Source organism: Protomyctophum parallelum, assembly GCF_964188405.1.
Source record: "Protomyctophum parallelum genome assembly, chromosome: 10".
Classification (NCBI taxonomy): Eukaryota; Metazoa; Chordata; class Actinopteri; order Myctophiformes; family Myctophidae; genus Protomyctophum; species Protomyctophum parallelum.
In genome coordinates this window covers 39,027,583-39,054,848 of record NC_139704.1, presented here as the reverse complement: position 1 = coordinate 39,054,848, position 27,266 = coordinate 39,027,583, and the positions used below count along the sequence as shown (strand labels likewise).

Genomic DNA, 27,266 nt, shown 5'->3' with positions numbered 1-27,266 from the left:
ACACTGATAAGTTCTGGTTGTGTGTCTCCCTCAGTCGGACTCTGATAAGTTCTGGTTGTGTGTCTCCCTCAGTCGGACTCTGATAAGTTCTGGTTGTGTGTGACTGTGTGTGTCTCTCCCTCAGGCCGACCCTTCCAGTGTCCCTCAGCTGGCCTGGCAGTTTGTTCCAGTCCAGAAGGTGGTTAACCCTGTGTTGGCCTTCTGCAGAGGGAACTCCGTGCATTTCCTCCTGGTAAAACACTCCACTTCAGTTGTCACTTCATTTTGACAGCACATTTTGATAGTTTTGAATAGAATGTCATTTAGTTTTAATCATATTTTTCTGACACCTGAAATGTTTTAGCGTCAGTCTAGTTTTAGTCGACTAAATATCGTATGATTTCAGTCTACTAAATCTACAGTTAATTTTGACGACTAAAATGTATGTTGGTGGGCCTTGATGGCATCGTAATGGCTGATTTTAGACTGTTGCATGCTGAAAGTAGCCGATCTACAAGCTCACAGCACACTGCGATGCGGCACGTGAGCTAGAGCTGCTTTTTTTTTTTTTTTTTTTTCAAACGGGCCAAATAATGTATAGATTTGTCTGTCCTTTTGTGAACCACTGATGCAGATAATGCTGCAATATGGATCAATGTGAATGCATAATCACTTTGTCTTGTTTAATGATTTGCACTAATCTCTCAGCAGATCACAGTGAGGTTATTAATGACAGCAGTTTTCAGACAGGACACATGAGGTTTATTGTTAGAATAACCATTGCTGCAGTGGCTTCAACACAATAAGATGCTGTGCCGCTATGCCACTGGTTACCAAACACTGGGTTGTGGGTCGCACACACATTTTCATGGGTCCCTGTCCCTTTATTTTTGGTTTCCCACATTTTGTTTGCATTAAAAAAAATAAAAAGATCCACAAAAATATTTTTCATGAATTAAAAACAAACATGAAGAAATAAAAGGAAATTACTGTATAAGAAATTCCGTAAAAAGTAGTGAAAATATTAGACGATCTACCAACTCACAACGCATCGCTTCGTACCGCATTCTAACTTGTAGATATGCTATTTGGGTCCCGGGCAAACTCTTTGGGGTCTTGAACTAAAACGTGTGTGAACCACTGCACTAGACACACACACAAAATAAGAGAACTAACTAGACCAATAAATTATACTGAGCACAGCAAAGACAGGAGTACGGTAGACTTCTTGTATCCTTTTCTGACTGAGCGTTTTGAAGGAACTGACTTTGTGCTCTGTTGTTCTCAGGTGAAGAAGGAAGACTCTGGGACCATCCATGTCATCAAGCAGAGACAGCTCACCCTCAACAGTGATATCATCAACCTGAGTGTGAGTACTGTGCACACAAAGTAAAAGTACACACGAGTAAAAGTACAAAACTATTGCCATCAAAATATAGTACAGAAAGTAACAATTTGCGCAATGTCCCATTTCACAAGTTTTCAAAATGTATAAACATCTTTTGAAAATAGCTTACAAGTTACAACGCGTCGCTTTTGAGCTTGTAGATCAGCTATTTTCTAGTTGCCAACAACACGTCACTTTTGAGCTTGTAGATCAGCTATTTTCTAATTGCCAAAGTACATATATAGGGCTGAAGATTAATGTACAAAGTAACTATAAACTAAAGTTTTCAAAGTAAAAAGTAAAAAATATTTTTCTCTGAGATGTAGTGGAGGATAAGTAAAAGTATTGAATATTGGAAATACTCCAGTAAAGTAAAAATACCTCCAAATTGTACTTGCATACAGTACTCAATTAAATACTTTGTTACTTTACGCCACTGGAAATAACTGGCTGTAGCATGCCTTGATTGACCTGGGGGTCAGACATCAGAATTGAGTATTCATCAACTCTACATCAATGTAATAAATTGCATTATTGATCCGTTAAAAACCTGTGATACACGCATTTCCCAGTGGTTCCCAAACTGGGGGTCGGGACCCCAAATTATTTTGGGGGTCCCGAGTTGATTAGCTTAATGTGCAACATTTTCTCACTCAACGGTAAACAAACCAACATACAGTATAGAGTAAGTGTATACAGGGTATCTGCTGCACAATTCTAAAGTTACAATTTAATGACTTTTAAGACTTTTTTTTTAATACCACATTGTCAAATATTACGGACGAAAGAGGCAAACATTGTGAAAATAGCTAATCTGCAAGCTCACTGCAAGGCGCTGTGAGCTTGTAGTTCGGCTATTTTCACAATATTTAATATGCAGAACCGAGTCAAATAAAATGTAATGCCTCAACTCCTACAAGTTCAAGTGCTTGTCAGGGTGGGAGGTTCAAATATGATTATTTTCGTTTGGGTCACGGCCTCAAAAGTTGTGAACCCTTGCCCTATTGTGTCAGTGTGTTTACCTTTCTGAAACTTGTGTGTGTGTGTGTGTGTGTGTGTGTGTGTGTGTGTGTGTGTGTGCGCGCGTGCGTGTGCGTGTGCCTGCGTGCGTGCATGTGCCTGCGTGCGTAGTGGATCAACAGCCGCACCCTGGTCCTGGTGGACAGTCATGAGAAGCTGCAGGTGGTGGACCGTCCCAGCCAGGAGGTCCTGGAGACGCTGGACTTGGACCAGGTGCAACTGGTCTATAACAGCCGACACTTTAAATCGCTGGCCACCGGGGGCAACGTCTCACAGGCACTGGTGAGGGATTCAGAGCAGGGTGCTGGGTGTTTAGGACCAGAGGTCAGTGTAGTTTATGGTTCTGGATTAGGGAGTGGATTTCACTATGGTTCAGGATTAGGTTTCACTGGTCCAGGATTAGTTTTCACTATAGAGCACCGAAGTCCTGACGTAACTCGCTCATCCCGACGATTCCCCTGGTTCGCGGAAGTAATTTCTCTATGGAGAATAACATGGGGTGATCTTAATATCGTCTACTATAAGCGTTGTGGTCCAAAAATAAACAAGCTGTCTCGGCGTTATTGTTAGGGAGGTGTCTCTGTATCGTTTGCAACAGTCAGTCACTCATATATGATACAGTCTGCTTCTAGCGAAAATCGAATAATTCAGCAGCAGTAACATTAGCGTTTTCTCTCAGTCAGTTGATTCTTCATATCCATATGAGTGAAGCGGCCAGGGTGACATGTTTATTTTTCAAACACAGTTGTTATATGAGGCGATCTAAAATCGCCTCAATGGGGATTTCAATGCAACTAAACAAATACATGAACCTGGGGACTGACGCCCTCTACTGAAAGTGACGTCAGACTTCGGTGCTCTATAGTTCAGGATTAGGGATTAGATTTCACTATGGTTCAGGAATAGGTTTCACTATGGATCAGGATTAGGTTTCACTATGGTTCAGGATTAGGTTTCACTATGGTTCAGGATTAGGTTTCACTATGGTTCAGGATTAGGTTTCACTATGGTTCAGGATTAGGGATTAGTTTTAACTATGGTTTAGGACTAGGTTTCACTATGGTTCAGGATTAGGGATTAGTTTTCACTATGGTTCAGGATTAGGGATTAGTTTTCACTATGGTTCAGGATTAGGTTTCACTATGGTACAGGATTAGGTTTCACTATGGTTCAGGATTAGGTTTCACTATGGTTCAGGATTAGGTTTCACTATGGTTCAGGATTAGGGATTAGTTTTAACTATGGTTTAGGACTAGGTTTCACTATGGTTCAGGATTAGGGATTAGTTTTCACTATGGTTCAGGATTAGGGATTAGTTTTCACTATGGTTCAGGATTAGGTTTCACTATGGTACAGGATTAGGTTTCACTATGGTTCAGGATTAGGGATTAGTTTTCACTATGGTTCAGGATTAGGTTTCACTATGGTACAGGATTAGGTTTCACTATGGTTCAGGATTAGGTTTCACTATGGTTCAGGATTAGGGATTAGTTTTCACTATGGTTCAGGAGTAGGGATTAGTTTTCACTATGGTTCAGGATTAGGTTTCACTATGGTTCAGGATTAGGTTTCACTATGGTTCAGGATTAGGTTTCACTATGGTTCAGGATTAGGTTTCACTATGGTACAGGATTAGGTTTCACTATGGTTCAGGAGTAGGGATTAGTTTTCACTATGGTTCAGGAGTAGGGATTAGTTTTCACTATGGTTCAGAGTGATAGTGGAGAGGTGAAGCAAGGCTAGAGGGTCACCACTATGGGTGATTGTCACGTTTGATTTCTTCCTCTGAAGATTCAGTCTCAACTGTAGTGTAAATTAACGATGTCTGTGTGGATCGTACCAATTTGGCAGTGGGGGAGACTGTTCCTTCAAAGGGACTGTGCACGGTCCAATCAGGAGGCAGGGCTCCAAACTCTAATTCTCCAACCCCCTGCCTCTGTGTGTGTGTGTGTGTGTGTGTGTGTGTGTGTGTGTGTGTGTGTGTGTGTGTGTGTGTGTGTGTGTGTGTGCTCTAACATTGTTGATGGGTTTCAGGCTTTAGTAGGTGAGAAGGCCTGCTACCAATCAGTTTCCAGCTACGCAGGACAGATTGTCTATCTGGGCACTAAGGTACTTGTACACGGTGTGTGTGTGTGTGTGTGTGTGTGTGTGTGTGTGTGTGTGTGTGTGCGTATGTGCAAATGTCACTTATGTGTTGTCAGGAAATGAGATCACACATACTCTGAGTTTCCTGCCGACACGGTGGCTGGTTTTGATGGTTATCAATGGTATATTTGGCTCTGTGTGTGTGCAGTGCACACATGCATGTCTGTATGCGTGTGGTGTGTTAACTTTCAAATAAAAAGATAAGAGAGATACCAGGATGCAGAATCACATAAATGTCACAGGGAGTACATTTGCTCACGTAAATAGTGCATAATAGGCTTACATCACTCCGGTGTTCTAGTCATGGATATAAAAGCAGGCTAGCTTTGTGTAGATATGTAGTTGAAAGTAGGCCAGTGTGCAAACAAGCCCAGTAACACACACACACACACACACACACACACACACAGAAGCTGGTCCTGTTTGAACATGCAGTGGAACCTTGAACCGGCTTCGTTTCAAGCAGTGTTCATTTTGTCAACTAAAACTATGAAGAAAAATGTTTGACTACCTGTTTTTCACTGACGGAAACCAAATAAGAACAACCGATACAAAGTAGACTAAAATGTCAGGGAGGGACTGGAGAAGAGCTCCAGTCATTTTATGCTTTGTATAATTCCACAACCGCATATATCGGTATCTGTTGATATCAGTATCGTAAATTAGGAGTTGTGCAGTATCGGGATATTTGCAAAAAGGTTAATATCAGACATCCCTAACTAAATTTTTTATATGACTGAAACACGTTTCAAGTTTGACCTCAAGCCATGCAGGACAGCTCTGCTCCGCCACCTCTGTGTGTGGTGGAAACACATTCAGTGGTTTCAACCGGAGGCGACTGCTGCACCAATTGGAAAGATTCTCTGAGAGTGTGATGATCAGAATGTATTTCTAGTACTCGTTGATCCGTAATTAATGCGTTAAATATTGGGTTGTGTCCTCTTGGTAGAAAAGACATCTGTGTGCTTGCTGGAACCCGTTCCTGTTTCGTGTGTGCGTGTGTAGTGCGTGTGTACGTGTGAGCGTGCGTGCACTGCATATAGACGATTGCGTGCGCGCACATGCGTGTCTGTCTCTAACCAGTGCTGCGTTGCTCTCTCTCTCTCTCTTGCAGTCAGCTCACATTATGACTCTGAGGAACTGGAGAGAGGTATGTGAACCTGAACCAAAATGACATAATTCTGCATGGGTGAATATCATGAATACCAGTTTGTACATGGACTACTGCCTTTTCACTTCTCTATAGGTAGAGTAGCTTTACTACAGTATGTCATTAGGAGCATAACATACTGTACATACCGCTAAAAGTGTAGCGTGAAACATCAGCAAAGTAGAACTATCACCATCAGTGACCAGGGAGCCCATTGTCTAACATGTAGCTTAAAGGAGTAGTTCACCCCCAACAAATTACTTATTTTCTATCAATTACACACCCCATGAAGCCTTGAATTATTTTTTTGTCGCATTTCTGAGCCAATCATGTGATCATCATATCAATAGGACAGAGTCCTATTGATACTGCTATCAATAGGCTCAGGAATGCGACGAAAACAACAATCACTATGAATCCAAGGCTCAGAGCTGCCAACCTGCACACATTTTGTGTACCAACCACGCAATTCTAGGTGTCTATACGCCTAGAATTGCGTGGTTGGTACACAAAATGTGTGCAGGTTGGCAGCTCTGAAGGCTTCATGGGGTGTGTTGATAGAAAAGAAGTCATGTTACTGTGATCTACTCCTTTAAATGCTTTGAATTGGCATTGATTGTGTTTTATTTCTAAGGCCTCCGTCCAGTGTAGGCTATATTATTTATTATTATTATTATCACCATTTCTAGTCGTGGGTGGTTCTGCGATGACTGCTCTCTCCCTTTTAGTTATAATGAGAGGCAGTTAGCACCGGAGTCAAACGGTGTCTATGCATACTAAACAGAGTAGGAGACACAGATGAGTGAGGCGTAGGATCAATGGAGGATTGTGTCATTTACATGGAAACCAGCCAAAACGGGAGACTAAATCTTGCTTTCTCTCTCTCTCTCTCTCTCTCTCTCTCTCTCTCTCTCTCTCTCTCTCTCTCTCTCTCTCCACAGCGTGTGGACTGCTTGTTGAAGCAGGAGCGTTTCGTGGAGGCTCTGTCTCTTGCCTGGTCTTTCCACGAGGGCACTGCCAAGGCTGTGCTGGGTAGGCACACTCAGAACACACATTCCACCAACGCACCAGTCCATCAGCTCATCAATCATATTGGCAATCAGATCTGATACAGCGGATTAATACCTACTGTCACGGATATATATTTACATTGCTGGCCCACAATAACCTATACCTGACCTGGCTGACCTCCCTTTCTCAGATCCACCGTCCCTCTCTCGCCTCCATAGCTGAAGGGAGAGATGATGACATCATCAATATTAATAGGATGTCAGAGATTCACAGGGCCCTTTAGTCCCCATCTTGTTTTGTAAAAAAAATACAGTGTGTGTGTGTGTGTGTGTGTGTGTGTGATCACAAAATGATAATGTTGATAAATATGAGTCCCAGTCCCATTATGAATATAGTATGATGCACCCTTTAGGTCTGACTCACACCTTTACAACAGACTGATGTACTGTATAGCTGATGCATGAGACTTGTTTACTGATGCAAGCTCACAATTCGTTTCCAATGGGGAGTCACATGGTTTGACACAACATTTTTGTTGTATGAGGGGGAGGGGGGCAGTCGAAACACAGCTGAAAGCCGTAGGTCTGTGTTTACCTACAGGCATAAGAAAAGACCCGCCCTACTCTGTCAGACTGTCTCTGATTGGCTTACCCTGAAATCTGGCCCTACGTTAGCCAATCAATGACCTCTTCTGCGACGTGCTTTGTTCATGTTAGGGTGTGAAGCCATGTGGGCTCAGAGTCTAGTATGAGAGGCAGAGCACAAACGAAACTGTCAACACAGAGAGCGCTCTCTCAGCAGCAGTCAGCACAGAGACGCCTGTGTGACAGTCTGACTCGCAGAGACGCCTGTATGACAGTCTGACTCACAGAGACGCCTGTGTGACAGTCTGACTCACAGAGACGCCTGTGTGACAGTGACTCACAGAGACGCCTGTGTGACAGTCTGACTCACAGAGACGCCTGTGTGACAGTCTGACTCACAGAGACGCCTGTGTGACAGTCTGACTCACAGAGACGCCTGTGTGACAGTCTGACTCACAGAGACGCCTGTGTGACAGTCTGACTCACAGAGACGCCTGTGTGACAGTCTGACTCACAGAGCTGCATGGCCAGACTTTTCACTTGGATCACAGAAGTTGACATAGTAACATAATAACGCCATAACGCGGTTAACACACGCACAGTAAATAGAACGCCGTTATGGAATGGGGAAAAGTAAGGCGTTAGGTTACAAGTTATTGCAAATAGTTTTTTCGTTATGTAACGTAACGTGATGTAAGGGCGTTAGTTACAACACTGCTGATGTATAGCTGATGCATGAGACTTATTTACTGATGCAAGCTCGCAATTAATTTCCAATGGGAGTCACATGGTTTGACACAACATTTTTGTTGTATATGAGGGGGTGGGGGGCAGTCGAAACACAGCCGAAAGCCGTACAACAGAAATGTGTCAAACCATGTGACTTCCATTGGAAATGCATTGGGGCAAGATGTAAACAAACCCTTTGCTTACATCTAGCATGCATCAATGCTGTATGCTAGATGCGAAGTTGTGAGTCAGGCCTTAGCCTTCTGTTAAAAAATAATAGACTGTGTGTTTCTGCTAGGTCTGTTTGGAGACCCAGCAAAGAGGAAAGGAGTGGTCGCTGACAAGGTAGGATGAGAGCCTCTGATCATAGTTTCCCACCCCCCCTCAAACCAAAATGTTGTGCGACTTTGTTCTGCTGTCAGTGTTAATTCTGTCAACTAAAACTATGACGAAACCACCCTTTTTCCAATGACAAAAACAAAAATAATTACCAAATAAAAACTAAGCAATTATGACTAAAACTATGACTAAATATATTGACAATTTCGTCAACAAATAAAAACTAGACAAAAACATTTGGTTGTGCAATTTATGCTTGGCTGTATATGCACTGCTGTCTTTCTCCGAAAATAGCCGATCTGTAGTGGTGCGACATTTTGTGAGCTTGTAGATGTGCGATTTTCGGCACCTATACCAAGTATAAATCAGGCAAGAGACATTTTATTTTATTTATTTATTTTACCTTTATTTAATCAGTAAAATCACATTGAGACCATAGTCTCTTTTACAAGTGCGCACTGGCCAAGAGAAGAGGCAAATAAATGTTACACAGCTCAGATACAGGACGTGACAAGACAAACATATGACATCTGTAATACCAAAAACCTACTACTACCAGGGAGGCTCAGAGAGAGTCTAAATAGCTAACCAAGACTGCAGACTAAAAAAAGACTAATAAGAACAATACATCATGAAACTACTAAGCTAATATAAAACTAAGAACACAGCAATTGCTACTCGTCAAAGCAGGAGCAATGGAGAGAGTGTGCCAGAGGTAACCTTTTAAAAGTCACTAGGGGGATCAAGGAAGCCAATTTTAATCTGGTCTGTAGAGCGTTCCACACCCTGGGCCCAAAAAACACAAGGGTTTTTTTTCCCTGCCTTTTCCTGCCTTTAGTGGAATAAAATCGTATGATTTTGTCAACTAAAACTAGCCTAAAACAAAACATTTCAGACGACAAAAATATGACTTGAAGTATTCCAAAGACTATGACTAAAACTACACTTTCTGTCTTTGTGCTGTTCGTGCATCATCTTTCTGTCTGTGTGCTGTTCGTGCATCATCTTTCTGTCTGTGTGCTGTTCGTGCATCATCTTTCTGTCTGTGTGCTGTTCGTGCATCCAGATGGTAGAGATTCTGTTCCAGTTTGCAGAGCGCTCGCTGAAGAAGTGTCCGGAACACGGCAAGATTCAACTCATGGAGCAACACTTCCAGGTGCCAGAACCATTGTTGTTGTTAAAGCTCTTTGAGGGTTTTGACTTTCACTTATTGTTATCACATTTCTATATCTGTAAGACATTACAAGTACGGTATGCGCCTTGAGCATGGCATGAACCCCCTCGAGTATGTCTGCATGAACTAACTCTGCAGGCTACTCTCCATTTATGTTCTATATCTGATGTTTTGGAAACGTCTTTAAAGGCTTTTAAGCTGTAATCAAATCCAATCCAATCTTATTTTATAGTGCTCTATGAAGTTGAAAACCATGATTAGTAAATCCCTCTCTCTTTCTCTCTAGGAAGTAGTCCCTGTCATGGTCGATTACTGTCTGTTGCTGCAGAGGACGTAAGTGTCTCATGCACGCGCACACACACACACACACACACACACACACACACACACACACACACACACACACAGTACACACACACTGTCTTGTCCTGTTTTGCACTTGTCCTAATGCTGAAAATGCACTCTGCTGTCCACCAAACCAAATTCCTAACATGTCATGGCAGTAAAGGCTTTTGATTATGATTAAAGAGGGAGACTGACACAAATAAATTACACCAGTATCTTTTCTAAAAGATTTGTGATAGCACTATGCACAAAAGCAGAACCAGAGAGGCCCGATCACAGCATACCCCAGTCCAAATATGATTATGTAAGTAAAGGGGGTCACGGCCTGAAAAGGGTGAGAACCACCGCTATTCTGCTGTTCAAGTGCATGCCCCCCCGGCACATGTAGCTATATTCTGCTCTCGCTATAAATAAGCCATCTTGGTGAACTTACAGCCTACATGAAGACCTGTAACAACCAGTACCATGTACTGTATTTTGTATTGTGAGCCATGTTTTCCTGAGCAATACTATAGTCTTAAGACTTTTCTTTTCAACAAGGCATTTGGCTAGTTGGACTTTTAGAAGCCCAGTGTGCTTTTAACCTTTTAGCAGAAATGCATGAATTGTCCTTATTTTAGTCCTTTTATATACTTATGCATTATTTTATTCTTCTTCACTCAATGTAGCACTTTGAGATTTGTTTAAAATATAAAGTGCGTTATAAATAAAATGTATTATTATTATTATTATTAGTAGTCCTTAGTTCTGTGCTGTGCAAGGCAGTCTAGAGAAGTCTAAGACACACACACACTGTAATGACATACCCAAAAGAGGGATCAATTAAGATTATCAATATGTTTTTATAATCCTTTAAATGGATTGCGTGCGCGCGTTTCTCTTTCACCCTCCATCCAGCGACCTGCTCTTCAACCAGATCTACGGTCGGCTGGTGGAGAACGTGGTCGCCAAGGGCGTGTTCCTGGAGTCCCTGGAGTCTTACATCATCAGCGAGCGCCTGGGTCACCTGACCACGGCCGTCATGAAGGACCTGCTGGCCCATTACCACGGCAACGGCATGATGGACAGCCTGGAGAGCTGCATAGTGCACCTGGACGTGACGAGTCTGGACATACAGCAGGTCTGCGTGCATGCATGCACTTACACGTGTCAAACAAATCAAAATCTACAAAGTAAATGGTCACTAAAGTTTTCAAATAATTATAGTGGTGTAAAAATACAATATAAACATGCCTCAAAATTGTACTCGAGTACAGTTCAGTAAATGCAGGCCTACTTAGTTACTTTCCGCCATTGAGCTAGATAATGTTAAACAATCATTGGCCACGGTTTTTCCACCGCCATGTGGTCTCCCAGAATAAACGGTTCTCAGATCAACGTCTTTTCTTTGTTTTTATAGTTGATCTTGATCCAGAATACACTACACAATACTGAGGTGTTGTCACTTGTTCTAAGTAACACCATTTTGTGTGTGTGTGTGTGTGTGTGTGTGTGTGTGTGTGTGTGTGTGTGTGTGTGTGTGTGTGTGTGTGTGTGTGTGCGTGTGCGTGTGCGTGTGCGTGCGTGTATTGCTCATGTGACTAGGTGGTCCAGATGTGTTGGGAGAACCAGCTCTATGATGCTGTGATATATGTTTTCAACAGCGGCATGAATGAGTATATTACACCTATGGAGGTAAGACCACATCCTGCCATCGACATGTACCGTGCATTGAAATCAACTTTATTGGACGTTCAATTATCCATGAATTAATATTAACCACACTATGGTATTTAGCCAACGTTGACTAAATTATGTTCGGTTTTAAGCACTATGGATACAATGTGCTATATACAATATTAATATATAATAATTATAATAATAATAATATATAAAAACAATGAACAGAAAGATTTTATGTACGAAATGTGGCTGAAGGTGCGACCAGACAATGAAATATATTGACGTCAGTATGGTCCTACAACACACACACTGTGTACAAAGAGTAGACACAACCCCGCTGTCTCTCTGCATATCTGGAGTCAGGCTGCATCCGTCTTTCTCTTTGTCCTCGCATTCAGTCAGACCTTGTTGTGGCCTGTATTGCCCTCTTTTTCATTTGCTCCGTTTTGGGAGAGGGAGACCTTAAGAGAAGTTGAAAAACACCCCATAAGAACTTGCCCTACTGGAAAACTAATTGAAATTGAACTGAAAGGGCAGTCAAAATTGACAACATAGAAACTTTGTTTTCTATTCGTTTGTATTGACGTGACCTTTGGTTTCGCATGCCGAAGGAAAAGATTAAAGGACTGCCTCCGACTTCTCTCTTATTTGGTCCTGCTTTAAGCAGACTGTTCAATAGAGATGAAAAGGAAGGGATCGAAGAAGACGTGTGTGGGGGTTGAAAGGATGCTGTGAAACATGTCGTACTCGAGCACACACTTGCGTATGCATTCATGGGACTGTGAAAAAAGGGATTCCAACAATGTTTCTTTTTGAGCATTTCAAGTGAAATGTTGAAACTGGATGCATGGAGGATGTGCTAAACAAGAGCATACCTACTGTACCGCATGTCCACTTGATGGTTTTCTGCCTGTTAGCACCGTCAGGACACTGGGAAGCACTTTTTATTTCACTGGAAGCACCCAGGTTGTCAACACACCGCAAGGGTTGACAGACACACGCCAGTAAAAATAAACAGCCTGGCTACCGAGGCTACACAACCAGAGTTGTACTTAACTGTGGAATAATTTGACAAGCCATAAAAGCCAATCTACGAGCCATAAAAAGCCTACCTACCTAGTACCTACCTACCTACCTACCTCGTATAGTGCAGGGCAGAAACAGAAAAGGTTAAAGACTGGTCAAAGTAAAACATTTATACAATATGTTAATGTCTTAGTTTTTAAAATTACATAATTCATACAAATATTGATCACACTAAAGAAGATTTACACATGCCACAAAGTAAGTAAATTAGTAAATGCCATTGGAGTGCAAATCCTGCCCACACTAACATCTCTTGTTCTACTTAACCCCATTCCTGAGATAATGACCTATTGGCCATGGGTTCGATTGTAACCTTGACCATGAGCTCTTCAAATGTAATAATATTTTCTGCGTTTTCCTCACCAGTTCTCATGAACATCTGCACATTCATTGGTTCACACTTATAGACACAAAAACAACACATGTCATTAACCCATTTTGGGCGGGAACCCCTTCTGGTGTTAGCATTATGTTATGCTTTAGCTATTGAAAAATAGCAGATCTACAAGCTCATAGTGCGCCACCGAGTGGCGCGCTACGAGCTTGTAGATTTGCTATTTTTGAAAGTTTTTGAATAGCTTTTTCAGAAAACTGTCAAACAGACATTTTTAGAATCTGATCTCAGGCCAAAATGGGTTAATTGGACAAGATTCATAGCATAAATTCAAGTCTTACTGTACAATAACAGTATTACCATGCTGTAATAACCAACCCCGTTTCATCACCATATTTTCCAGAAACTCTTTGCAGTCATTGGTCCACCACTTAGAGAGGGGAGGGCCCTGACAGGTATTCCCAGACACTACATTTCCCAATAAGAGACACTTTAACAGTGAAATAGTTTTTAGAGGAGTTGTAATTTTGTTTTAACTATCTTTGGACAGATGAGCAGGTGACAATGGGGAACAAGCTGTTGGTGTATATAAGGTAAACACACACACACACACACACACACACACACACACACACACACACACACACACACACACACACACACACACACACACACACACACACACCTTCAGCCATTAAGAGGTTGCTGAGATTTATCAAATGCTTTCCATTTCAAGTTATTTTGCTGTTCTGTAGAATTCATATAAAGGGCATGTGATGCATCACGTTTCACATATTTAATATTCAGAAAAGAAACATCCTTGCCTAGGATTCGTGCTTACTCTGCTTACTCTAATTTTGCACCTGTAAGTCGCTCCGGATAAGAAAGTCTTGTAAGTGTAATGGTCTCTCTCCCTAGTTGCTGTTTGGCTGGCAGAGCCTATCCATTAGGGGACATCCCTGAAGACTTGGTACCTCAAGTCAAGAACCAGGTGGGTGTACTGTGTGTGCATGCGTGTGTGTGAGACGGGGAGAAAGACAGAGCACAACCTTGGGTGAAATTATATAACTGTACAGTAGGTTTGTGATATACGCTTATATTTGTGATGTACATCATTTAACCGATTGGTTTAGTTCAGTGTTGAGAAACTAGTACAGTATACTGTATCTCATTATCAGCCTCCAATACTGTCCTTTAGTGCAATGGTTTGCACTGTCACACAGTCACACACCTATATTTTTGAGCAAGTATATACAACTATATCATTCTGAGTTAGTTAAGAGTATCCTATGCAGCAGTACACACACACACACACACACACACACACACACACACACACACACACACACACACACACACATGCACACATACAAAGATACACCTTCCCCATACCTACCCCCTGCAGAGAGGAGAGTGAGAAGAACATGTTGCTTTTCCTAATGACACACAGAGTGAGCGGGTCATGCTGATCTCCACTGACAAAGGGATAGTGGAACGGAGTGGACCCTGCTGCCTGAACCGATACTGAGCCACTGACTTACCAAAGTGAACTTTACATGGGTTTTATTTTCTGTGAATTTGAACAGAAGGGTGGATTTGTGTGTTTTGTGAAAGAGAAAGTAAGGAGATAAGATGTATGGGGCGTTCAGTTGCTTTTCTATTGCCATGAATATGAGGCTGGCTTTGAAAGAAACTTGCATATCTGATACGGTCCCATTCTGTGCACGAGAGAAGCTTCACCACTTGAGCTTTTGATGTGGAATTTTTTGCAGCATCAGCTCCACATGGCATGGCAGTTTTGACTGTTTGAAGATATCCATAAACTTAAAATGTAAAATCTTTCATCGCTCTTTGTGGTAAATCTATTAGTTCTTTGTGTTGCATTATTACTTTTGACTATTGTGTCAGTATATACATTTATACTTTGACTAGGTCGGAATATAGTATATTCAGGGACTAACAGACACCAGAGGAGTGGAAAAGGGGAAAGGTTTACACTTTCCGTATTGGTCATGGCACGTGGTAGAGTACACTGTAAAAGGGTCAATTTTTTAGATCAGCTATTTTCACCGAGGAGGTTTGGTTTGGTGTACAGCAAAGAAAGAGCAAACGAACTGCAGAGCCAGAGGTCAGATTCACAAAGTATTGAGTTTTAGTCCTTAAATGTCAGAAGATATACATCAACATGAATCCGTATATATAGCGAGGGTGCTTGCTTCATCTCTTTCTCAGGTAGGGAGTCCTCGGGCTGAAAAATGCAGAAGACCCCCTGCTCTAGATGCGTAATACTCAGTGATAGACAAAAGGTGATGTTTGATCAGAAAATGGAACATAATGTCCCCCTATTGTCACTCATCTCATCCATGAAACGCCATGGCAACTACCCTCGGGTGTCAGAGGTCGGGCAATGTACAGTATGTGGTCACCATGGCAACAGGCGGGCCACAGTGGGATAGTCGCCTGTGGTCTGTTTAGTATAGTACAGTAGGGCAGAAAGGAATTGAGAGATTTGGTCAGACCATTGTAGCAGCAACATGCTATTAGTATTAATACAGTGGTTTTCAACCAGTGGTCCTTGAAGGGGTTCCAGTGATGGAGTTGGTAACCAAATGGACCGTTATAGATCTTTAACTCTTGAGAGTGTAAAATGAAACCTCATATGCTCTCAAGAGTAACATGATTGTTCTGCATTACTTACCTTACAAGAAGCAGAGAATGTAGAAGAATTGTTATTTTGATCAACATGTGTGGCTGTTATCTCTCAACGACAACAACATTTCTATGTTTTGGGTCTGAGTGGCAAAATCTCATCAAATGCAGAATAAATATATATATATATATATTGTATATATATTGATATGAAATAGGTTGAAAACCACTGTGTCGATACTTAACCTAAACCTATGCAGCACAACTGAGATGTACAGTAAAGCTTTGCAGACTCTCATGTTAAGCATTAGTGACAGGAGGAGCCTCTGGGGATGGCGTGTTGAAACAGGAAGGGAAAGCCTGCCCATGCGTCACGTGGTTATAGACATCAATCTGGTTCCATGCTTGTTGAAGCTCAGGAGACCAAAGTGATAGCTTTGTTCTCTGGGATGAAAGCCCACCTGCAACATGTCATGTACTGTAAATCAAATTAGACTAGTTTCCGACGAGTCGACTATAGAGGGTATGCGCATGTTTCTATGTCAGTGATAGTCAAAAATAGCAGACCTACAAGCTCGTAGCGCGCCATTGTAGATCTGCTATTTTTCAATAGCTAAATTATTACATAATGTTTAAAACGCCAAAAGGGGTTCCCGCCCAAAATGGGTTAAAGTAAATGGCACATCGAGTGGCAAAGCAACAGGCAAAGTGAGATTAACATTGTTTAATGTTGTTTAATGCAATCAGATAGGACTTTTCTGTTTGGAATGCGTGGGCTGTCAAGGCCAGAAAGTATTTTTTTGCCACTCAGTAGGCGACGTTCCTGCATAACTTCCGGGTTTGATGATGATGTCACGCGCATACACTCAACTATTCAACTAGTCGACTAGTAAATCCACTAGTCGACCTTATTGGTACTAGTTGACTAGGCAACTAGTAAAAATCACTAGAAGTGAAAGCCCTATGTTTCCCCTATTTCATATCCCTATCACCTAGTTTTCCCCTCATATCACTATTCAATATACACACAACAATACACAAAGCATATGAATCATTGCGTCAGATCTGTTACTATACGATACTGATAGTTACATGAACAGGTACTGTCAATGTGAGAGGACAGCAACGTTTTAAACAATTGAAAATATAACTTATTGACCGAATATGAAGAGGAAGATTGTTCCAGTCAGAAGGAGCTTTTTTTTTAAGTAGAGGATTTTTTTAGATACCGTTGGAACATCAAAGAAAACCTGTGCACAATGTCTCAGTTGATGTCTAGAAGTGAAATGATCCATATACCGTTTGTGATACTGTGGATAATTAAAATAAATAACCAACCAGTGCTGCTGTCGAGAGCTCGACAGCAGCACTGGTCTGCTATTTTTGAAAAATTGAAGAACGACTGACACAGAAACATAGAAAACATTCAGAAAACTGTCAGGATGTAGAAGACATTTTTAGAATCTGATCTCAGGTCAAGAAGGTTAGATTTAGACTACATCAGCATAGGGTAGGTACCCACACAAAAATACATGCAGTAGTATAGTGGTATACTGCCTCCCCCCTGGCCAGTAGGGCATCTGATGGAGGGTAAAGGAAGTGGTTGGAAAGGAAGTGGTTGGAACATGTTCCTTCCACGTGCTACGTGCTACTGGGGACACTCCCCCCTGTCAGGTGAAAAGCGGCTTGGACTCCTCATGCATAGAAGGAAGCATGAGGTCAGTCTGTTACTCTCCCCAGGTTGGTAGAGAGAGTGTAGCTCTCTAGACACTTGACACTGGGTGAAAAGAAATGGATTACAAAAATCATGGGATAAAAATGTAAGGGGAACATAATCCATAATAGGTAGTATCAGTTGAAGAACCAGTTTTTGTGCAAATTTGTATTAGTTAGTTTTGTTTATTTATTTATCTTCTGATGCCTGTTTCGCCTGTGTGTGCTTGTGCGTCACTGTGCATGTGCGTGTATGCACACGTGCGCTTTCCATGCACCAGGTGTTTGAGTTCCTGATTCGCCTCCACTCGACAGAGTCTGGTGACGGTGAGGAGGAAGTGTTCCCCTTCATCCGCACACTGCTCCACTTTGACACCAGGGAGTTCCTCAATGTTCTCGCCCTGGTAGGCAACATCTCAGACTCCAACCAGGAAGTACAACACAGCACACAGGTAGAACCTTGCATTCCATAGGCCTGCCGGACCCGCCAATCAAACCAAACATCCAATCAGCCCGTCCGCCCATTGGCCCAGGAACGTATTTGATTTTGTAGCCGTCGAGCTGTCCAATGCTTTCAGGGCTTTGACAACTGGATGGGTGTAGCTTAAATCACAGTGACGTTAGTTAGTGTCAAGTGCCAATTGACTGTCCATTTATTCAATCATTTATTCAAATCATTTTATTCAATTTATTCAAATGAGATTGAATTCTCAGGTATTTTTTTGATACATTTGTTAAAGTTCTTGTGCAAAGGATTTTAATTTCTCACACGTCAAAGCGGTTTAAGAAAGGAATAGTTGATTTTCTTTGAATGTCAGTGAACCTGATCAATGTGTTTCTCCCGTATTAATTTTGTGATTTGTTAGACGACATCCAGTTTGTCAACAGCCTGATGTTTGCCATACTTCTACCTGCTGAATGATAATAACAGAATGCATCTTGACATGAGCAGATACAAGCTGGCTAACAGATGTTGCTTCCAGACAAATCTTCAAAATCTACACAGACAGAATAGATTTTCAACATCATTCCATCATTCGTCAAACACACTTGCAATTCATTTCTATATTTTGTTGATTTGTTTCACGCTTGAACTTGATTTGTTCACTCAATTCACTCTGCCTCTCCCTTCATCCCCCGTAGACATTTGAAGACTTTAAGAATGACAAGCAGGCTCTGGAATATCAGCAGAGAATAGTAGACATTTTACTACAGGTAAGACCCAATTCAGATCCCAATATTTGGGTTGCTCACCTAGACTGTATGGTGTGATGTACTGCACAATATTCACTTGATGGCCGTATCCTTTGAACTATTGGAATGGCACTATTTTTGCTTGTTTGTTTTGTAAATATGAACAAGGATATTTGCTGGAATATCTAATCCATTATATCTCCTATATCGACCCATGTTTGAGTCGCAGAGCACTTTTGAAAAAATAATTTTCATCAATTAAATGTGTCATATTTCATGAATGAAAAAAAAAAAAAAAGATTTACAAAAATACATTTGTATAAAAGTTTAAGAAGTAGAGAAAATAGCAGATCTACGCGACGTGCTGTGAGCTTGTATATCTGCCATTTTCACTAGTTTTGGTCCTGGGCAAATTTGGTTCTTGGGCTAAAATGTTGTAGAATCACTGTGTTATATCACCCTTGGTCTTTTGGAAATGTGTGTATTGTATTTACTGTATGCCCCTCCCTCTCCAAGGTTCAGGTTAACTAATATGTGCCTTTATCTTGTATTCTTACCCAGGTGATGGTGGACAACTCTGACTTCACCCCCTCCCAGGTGGGCGGGCTTTTTACCTTCCTGGCCCGTCAGATGGCCAAGCCAGACAACACACTGTTTGTCAACAGGAAACTCTTTGACCAGGTAACAGTGTCATTAGTTTTGAACTGGACTTTACTCTAAAAAGCCCTTTTGTAAAACAGATGTTTCTGATTGGCAAGAGCCATGATTGACATCTTTCCAGAGGGCTAATATCTCTGTCTGTCTGTCAGTCTGTCCCGGGCGTAACTTTGAAAGTCTCATATTTGGCCTGTGTGTCTGTCTACTGTCTCATATGAGAGAGTGTGTGGTGCAGAAAAAACTCGGGTCTGAGGAGGACGCACCGATTCTCTGTGTTTTCGGGAGATGGTATTTCAAGGCATTTTTAAATGATGGCATACGAGTATTCCACATGCACTTCCACTCAGCCTCCCTTCTGATTGGTGGTTTAGGTTCTGGAGTTCCTTTGTAGTCCTGATGATGACTCGAGACACACTGAGAGACAGCAGGTTGGTGAAGAACACGCACACCTGCACCAGATGACGTCTGATCTCTGAAGACGATTGGCTAAGTTAGGTAATGTGATCTTTGATGTGATTGGCTAGGTGCTGCTGGAGCTTCTTCAAGTTGGGGGCGCCGTCCAATTTGATGAAGGAAGGCTATTGGTTCTGGCAGAGAAGGCGGAATTGTGAGTAGATCATGTAACGGACACAACCCATTGGAAAGACCTGTCTTGCTCTTTTACTGTGTACTGTAATGTGTTCATTTGTGTATCAGTATTGTACACAGTACTGTTTAAAGTGAGCTTTACTCTCCCTCTAGCTACCAGATATGTGAGTTCCTCTATGAGAAGAAACATCTGTTTGACAAGATCATTGACTGCTACCTCAGAGACCCTCTCAGAAAGGTGACCTCCCCAGCACACGCACACACACACACACACACACACAAACACACACACAAGCGCACACACGCAGGCACACGCACACTCGTGCACACACACGCACGCACGCGCGCACACACAAACACGCTCGTTCGCACACACACACACACACACACACACACACACACAGTGGTTCAGTATTCAAAGTCCCTACGTGTCTCCGAGTGAGCCGAGAGTTCTGAATCCTCTGTAGTGCGTATCGTAATTATTTTTGCATTAATCGTCATAATCTTTTCCATGTTGAAAAATGTTCATACATTTTCCAGAAATAGCTGGTCTACAAGCTTACAACTCATCACAAAGTGAAAGTACAAAATTAACATTATTATATCTGCCTTGTGCGATTTTTGATTATAAAGCCTAAAAGGCCAAACAGAATTATGTTCCAATGTTCAAATGCCAAAGATAATTATTTAGTGGCACCAGAAAACCGTGCCCACTGCTATGCCTATAGGGACCGGCTGTAGAAGACAGTGACATGGGACCAGAATACACTGGATCTGGGAATTGACAACAATACAAGGACTAATCTGGCAAGGGGGAGACGCAAATAATTTTTAATTGTGTGTGTGTGTGTGTGTGTGTGTGTGTGTGTGTGTGTGTGTGTGTGTGTGTGTGTGTGTGTGTGTGTGTGTGTGTGTGTGTGTGTGTGTGTGTGTGTGTGTGTGTGTGTGTGTGTGTGTGTGTGTGTGTGTGTGTGTGTGTGTGTGTGTGTGTGTGTGTGTGTGTGTGTGTGTGTGTGTGTGTGTGTGTGTGTGTGTGTGTGTGTGTGTGTGTGTGTGTGTGTGTGTGTGTGTGTGTGCGCGCGCGCGCGCATGCGCACACCAGGATGAGATCTTCAGCTATATTCACAACCTGCTGTCCATGCCTGGATACAGCACAGAGGAGAATACTACTGTCTGGGTTAAAGCCCTGCAACACATACAGGTCAGTGAACACACACACACAAAAGGCTTATGAACTAATTCAAAGTTGGATATTGTACAATACTGCAAGGTTCTGTCTATAAATATATGTACTCCATGAGCATTTTTTTGATCTGAACCGCTTTGGTTCAGATCAACGCTTTGAAGAAGAAAGAATGCACTGCGACTTCAAGGGAGGTCGAACAGTTGATCACAGCCCACAGCAAGTGTCACAGCCAACGGAAGAGGAGATTCATTAGAGAACAATATACGTGTGTATCATAATTAGAATGCTGTACGCATTTAAAGTGCTTTTAACCCACTGAACCCACGTATCAACATACGTTTTTCAAAAAGGGCGTTATGTTGCTTTTTGTGTTTTAGTGTCTTGAGTGTACAGGGTTTTGATGAGGTCAGATCAACATATGGAATGTCAGAACAGGTCAGCACCGTGGGGATGGCAGTGGGGGCAGCGTCTTGAGTGTACAGGGTTTGATGAGGGCCCAGGCTGCCGGGCGTGGCTGCAATAATAACTTTGGGGTGAGCCCGTCTAGAGTTGGAATGGACAGGTATCAGTCAAAAGGGAGCCATCGAAGAGGAAGGACGGGTGGGGAGGGATCAACATATAGAATGTCAGAACAGGTAAGCTCCATCTATGGAGATTTGAGGTCAGATGGAGAGTTGCTGGCCGGCTCCATATATGCATATCTAGGTGATGATCCAGTCTTCCACATGTATGGCTATCCAGGGTTTGATGATGTCAGTGTCGTGATCTTCATATTTGGAGACGGCCATATACAGTATGGTTGCGTGACGTGTCACGAGGCGTGACCATATATGGAGGTGTGACCGACCGAACGACTGACGGGAAATGCTGGTTTTCATAGTAAACTGCGACCTACAGTCACAACATGCACACACACACGCACACGCACACACACACATGTCACACACACACTTTATTATTGCAATCATTTCAGGAGTTGGTGACCCTTGACCCAAGCAAGTCAGCTGACCTCGTGGCGTGTCATTTCCCTGAGGAAGTGCGACCAATCATCTCCCAGCTACAGGTGAGGTTATGGAGAAGTCTACTTGTTATTACTTTTCTGTCAAATTACATTATCAACAGTTGAGCTTTATTCGTCTTAATGTGGTAGTGTATATTGAAGAACCACAGCAGAGAGGGAAATATACTTTCAATGTTTCCATTCATTCACATTATATTACATTCACAATAGGTATAGGGTAAGTGATATCAGTAGGTGACAACATTTCTGCCAATCTGGAAAGAGTACCCATGTATCAGTTTCATTTTTATAGTGTTCCAGTAACAATTGTGTCTGCTCATTTCTTTGTGTCATCAATTCCAATTTATGGAGCACCATGTTCGCATTGCAGAAGGTATACAACATTAACATCATCACTTCCAATTTCACTTGTTTAATCTGTCTGAGTTGAGTTCTCTATCCTGATTGGATAAAATTGGTATCCTGACCTGAAAATTCATTTCATACTTCATACTATCAGAATATACTGTTTAATACTCAGATTAACCAAATAAAATCAATTACCCTACCTTTAACATTGTCACACAAACACACAATCCAAAAATAAGAGGTCATCTTTTGCCATTTCAGATGGTCAGTGCCAAGTGTCGATGCCGTTTTTGACACATCCAATTGACACCTTGTGTGGCTGCAGATGTTTAAAAAAAAATAACGTTTTGATGTGTCAGACGCTTGCTGTGTGTCAGGAACTGAACACAAAAGGTTGACCTGAATTATTTTCAGCGCTGGTAGGCTTGTAACATTTCAGAGAGAAGAGTAATGGATGAAGTGGCATTTGATTAAACAGGTTAAGTGAAGTTAATATAATAGAGCACCAATGTCACTGTCAGTAGAGGGCGGCAGTCCACAGGTTTGTGTACTTTTTATTTGCATTGAAATCCCCAGATCTCTTCAAATAAGAACTGTGTTTGAAAAATAAACCGATCATCCCGGCCTTTTCACTCGTATATGAAGCATTGACTGAAGGTAGAAATGTACAAATATACCACAGTAACACAATAAGCGCTAGAAACGAGTCAAACAACCCAGAGACTACATTTCTGGCTATGCGGGGTGGCTGCAGCTGCCCGTCGCACAACATAAAAGACGTTTTTTTTTAAATATTTAATGTTTCGTGGTTTGTACGAGTCGAGTCACCGCCAGCTGAGCTTACGTCAACGAGGAATCTCAGGAACGCAATGTGTTGACAGGCTGACAGCTGGGCGTGACGTATATTAGCAGCAACATTGCTTTCATAGTTTCAGGGCTTTTGCGGCCAAATTAATTCCATTTTCTCCAGAAACTGGCCGTATCAAATATGAATGCACATCATTAACGACCCCCCCTGACAGAAAGGCCGGGATGATCGGTTTATTTTTCATGGGGATTTCAATGCAAATAAAAGAATACATGAACCTGTGTACTGGCGCCCTCTACTGAAAATGACGTCAGACTTCGGTGCTCTATATATATATACATTTTGCATCTCCATCTGGACTGTCACCCACAAAGCCAATGGTCCTGCAACCCATTTCATAAATAAAGCAAGATACTTGCAATCATCTCTCACTCAATTTCCTGTCTCTCTACATGGTCTGGTCTGAGTAAAAAGCAAAACATTAAATGAAACAAGAAGGAAATAAAGAAAATGCTCACGGACATGAAATGCTAAATCTAATTTGTTGGTGGCTGCAGACTTGATAGGAGAAGCATAATCTAATCCTTAACCCATTAAAACCGAGAAAGTATCTGTCATTTTAGATTTTCCGTTGGCTATTCAAAAATAGCAGAGATACAAGCTTGTATTGTGTACTATTTTTGAACATTTTAGAAACATCTTGAAAGTGTGAGAAGAACTGCTGACTTTGAAAGCTTTTGTAGAATCTGCCTCAGGTCTTAATGGGTTACTATTAGATTCCAGGAACACTAGGTTACAAAATGGATTATAGAAATCTCTATATTTAAAGATGTTGTGTGTTTCTCCCATTCTGTGTAATCAATGTCCTGATACTTTCTGAGGACAGTGTGATTGGTGCTAATTGGAAACAAGTTCCCAGATCTCTTGAGGAGTGAGGTATGCATGTGTGTGTGTTTCCATGCATCCTGTCCACTTTCACATCCAAATGTCCAACAACTCATTGAACTGATGAGATTTATTCATTTTCTATGTGTTAATTATATCCAACATTAACATTTGGGTGTGAATGCCCTCACTATTGGGAGATGACTGGTCTATTTATTTATATTTAATAATTTTTCGGCACTGGTAACACTGTTCCCATTTTGTTGCGCAATCGTCGTCGTATTGGCTACGCGGTGCTTGTCTCTCGCTCCAACAACCATTCTGCAGTTAGTTGCTCAAGGTGCCAGACAAGCTAATACACAACAATCGTCGTTCTTTGTTTGTATGGGCAGGGGCTAATTGGGCTGCTAGAAATGATCTGCTGTGACATGCTTACCAGGGATCAGATGATTGCTGCAGCGCAATATATGGGGGAACAAAGACTGTTTCTCCGTTAGTTAACCTGAGATCAGATTAAAAAAATGTCTTCTACTGTACATCCTGACAGTTTTCTGAAAAAGCTATGTTTCTATGTTAGTCGTTCTTCGATTTTTCAAAAATAGCAGACCTACAAGCTCGTAGCGCGCCACCCGGTGGCGCCCTATGAGCTTGTAGATCTGCTATTTTTCAATAGCTAAAGCATAACATAGTGCTAACACCAAAAGGGGTTCCCGCCCAAAATGGGTTAAAGTGAAAAAGAGTGCATGCATGCACACACAAAAACGCAATCCAACCTCTGCGGACTCAACCGTGTGACTGCGTGATCATGGATGACTTTTATTCATCGAGGACGAGGTGAAAATATGCGATTTAATTGTCATTCCATTGCGTGGGTGCCTCTTTTCTTTTTTCTCTTATATCTGCTCCACTGAACTCAGAAGGGACCATAATTTTGAACCCGTGAAGAGCTCTATGTGTATACTATAACTACTGTATATAATTTATTATTTATAATATGTTAATTTCTGACTCCCCTTAAGTGATGTTTATGCAATCCAGTGTTTCATGTAGTTGTAACTTACTCTAACATAGAGTAGGCACATGAGCTTGAATGTCCCTTAAATAGAAAGTCAGGAAATTATGCTTAGAGAGTCACCTAATTAAATTCTGAGGAGCTGGAGGACTCATCCATTTGATTTGGTTACACTTTTCGGAGATGCATGAAAACAAACAGCGAATGTCATGACGTATCCTTTGGTCGACTTAATCGGCTTATTATAATGGACATCAACGTGCCTGCCTCAGAGAAAAGCAAAAAGGACCCCAAACTCTGAACTCCTATGATCTTTGCGAGCGAAGAACCAGCCATCGTGTGTGTGTGGATTGATCTTATCACCCTCAGAAATCTAATTGGATCAGAGTGATTTGAATTTATTGTCAGAGCTTTTGCTAGCATTACACATCTGTAGTTGAGAATGCATTTGTGAACATTTACACAACAAGTGTAAATGTAATATTAGTGTTTCATATATGCACTGGGAACTTTATATTTCAATGGGAAATTGTTATATTTAATGAGGTCATTTAAACTAAAGGACAACCCCTGCCAACTTCTCTTCAAATCATCTAAATAAAAATAACCATTTAGTTTCAATTCAACTGTCAACATTGATTAACAGTAACCTTTGCTATACAGTACTTTCTCATATTGTTTCTGCTTGATTGTAAATGACTACCACTGGGTCTACACTACAGGGAGGGCTCTGAAAAGTGCTTAGAAGTCTGTCCCTTCAAACTTTCTTTTCCAAGTTGGAAGTGTTCAACAGGCCGTGGATTCATTATCCTCTGACAGAAGATACTTCATTTGGTAGATCTGTTCTTGCGCCGTAAAGTGCTGATTTGTTGGAGCGTGTGAAGATTGAGCTGGTCACTGGTGCCTGGGTGGAAAAGCTCAGCTGATGTCCACTGACTTATCTGTCTATATTAAGGCCATCAGTCAAATGGTAATTCAGTGCTTGTTACATTTAATCTCATGTGTTTTTTCTCTCTCTCTCTCTCTCTCTCTCTCTCTCTCTCTCTCTCTCTCTCTCTCTCTCTCTCTCTCTCTCTCTCTCCCTCAAACGATTTATTTCTGGTTCCATCCAGAATGACCACTTGGTTTTCCAGTTCCTCGGTTGCCTTCTGGAAACAAGGTACGTGTGTGTGTGTGTGCGTGTGTGCGTGTGCGTGCGCGTGCATGTGTGTGTGTGCGCGCACCTCTGGTTGTGATCAGTCCACTGACCCACAACTCCCAGTGTATCTTTAGCTGAAGGAAAACACTATAGCCTTGTTCAAAATCTAAACCAGGAAAGAGGAGTAGTGCTGTTGTTGTTGTTTTTTAGGTTATTGTCGTTTTGCTTTCTTTATATGAGTAATTGTCTTGTAATGTTGATTGTTGTTTTTTTGTATATTTGTATTGTCATTTGTGTGGGGGAAAAAGGAAAATCAATAAATACATTGTTGGAAAAAGAAAAATCTAAACCAGGGCTGTCCTCAACTAAATATGAATTGTCATAGGAACTAATTAAGATTTATTGAACAGATATCTACAATTGTGTTTGCTGAATGCAATCACACAGAGACCAGCCTTCTGAGGTTGGCAAGGTTGAAAACTAAACTTTCTGATGCTTATTTCACAATGGCTACCGGCATTTGAAAGTTATAGACTGGCACAATTGGGTTACATTTAGATTTAATAAGATGTGCGTGGAGAAAAATATTGGGATGTACAAAATAACAATGCACCAACATACTGTAGTTCAGGGGTATCTCTCTCTTTCATTTGCATTACAATGACACTCATTTATGACTGGGCCCACATTAAACTAGAATTCTCAAATCCTGCCCAAAAATAAAAAAAACAATGTTTTGGCCATTTGGCCATTACCTCTGGAACGAAAGCTAAATTTTGCTCAGTTCAAAGCTTGTTGGATGCGTGATTTTGAGGATATTAAGCACATTGATTGGTGTCCTCCAGTGAAGGCAGTCATCCAGGGGCCATCCTGACTCTGGAGCCCGATCTCCATGAGCTGCATGTGGGATTACTCTGTCGCTTCGCCCCCCTGCAGCTTCTGGACTTCCTCCAAAGCTCTCAGCAGTACAGACTGGAGGAGACCTTACAGGTATAGAGAGAGAGAGAGAGCGGGTGTGTGTGTGTGTGTGTGTGTGTGCGCGTGCGTGCGTAAAATCCATCAAAGCACTTAATCCTTGAAGCACACTGTTTGGGTTGACCAATCCGGTAAACCAATGCATAA

General features: G+C 41.7%; 1 protein-coding gene across 2 annotated transcripts in view; it reads left to right on the top strand.

The window, feature by feature from the left end:
• Positions 1-27,266, top strand: part of vps8 (VPS8 subunit of CORVET complex) — a 93,485-nt gene that overhangs the window by 29,034 nt on the left and 37,185 nt on the right. The window contains exons 12-35 of one of the 2 annotated variants that reach the window (XM_083775187.1): positions 125-232; positions 1,268-1,348; positions 2,498-2,668; positions 4,421-4,495; positions 5,646-5,681; positions 6,623-6,713; positions 8,304-8,350; positions 9,411-9,500; positions 9,805-9,851; positions 10,761-10,983; positions 11,448-11,537; positions 13,349-13,400; positions 13,496-13,538; positions 13,864-13,936; positions 17,589-17,711; positions 18,451-18,522; positions 19,063-19,182; positions 19,530-19,586; positions 19,683-19,765; positions 19,900-19,984; positions 20,849-20,947; positions 21,906-21,995; positions 26,119-26,165; positions 26,990-27,134. In XM_083775187.1, coding sequence (XP_083631313.1) covers positions 125-232; positions 1,268-1,348; positions 2,498-2,668; positions 4,421-4,495; positions 5,646-5,681; positions 6,623-6,713; positions 8,304-8,350; positions 9,411-9,500; positions 9,805-9,851; positions 10,761-10,983; positions 11,448-11,537; positions 13,349-13,400; positions 13,496-13,538; positions 13,864-13,936; positions 17,589-17,711; positions 18,451-18,522; positions 19,063-19,182; positions 19,530-19,586; positions 19,683-19,765; positions 19,900-19,984; positions 20,849-20,947; positions 21,906-21,995; positions 26,119-26,165; positions 26,990-27,134 — 2,148 coding nt within the window. Of the gene's footprint in view, positions 1-124; positions 233-1,267; positions 1,349-2,497; positions 2,669-4,420; positions 4,496-5,645; positions 5,682-6,622; positions 6,714-8,303; positions 8,351-9,410; positions 9,501-9,804; positions 9,852-10,760; positions 10,984-11,447; positions 11,538-13,348; positions 13,401-13,495; positions 13,539-13,863; positions 13,937-17,588; positions 17,760-18,450; positions 18,523-19,062; positions 19,183-19,529; positions 19,587-19,682; positions 19,766-19,899; positions 19,985-20,848; positions 20,948-21,905; positions 21,996-26,118; positions 26,166-26,989; positions 27,135-27,266 lie in introns of both variants that reach the window. The other variant, XM_083775186.1, reaches the window with a different exon arrangement.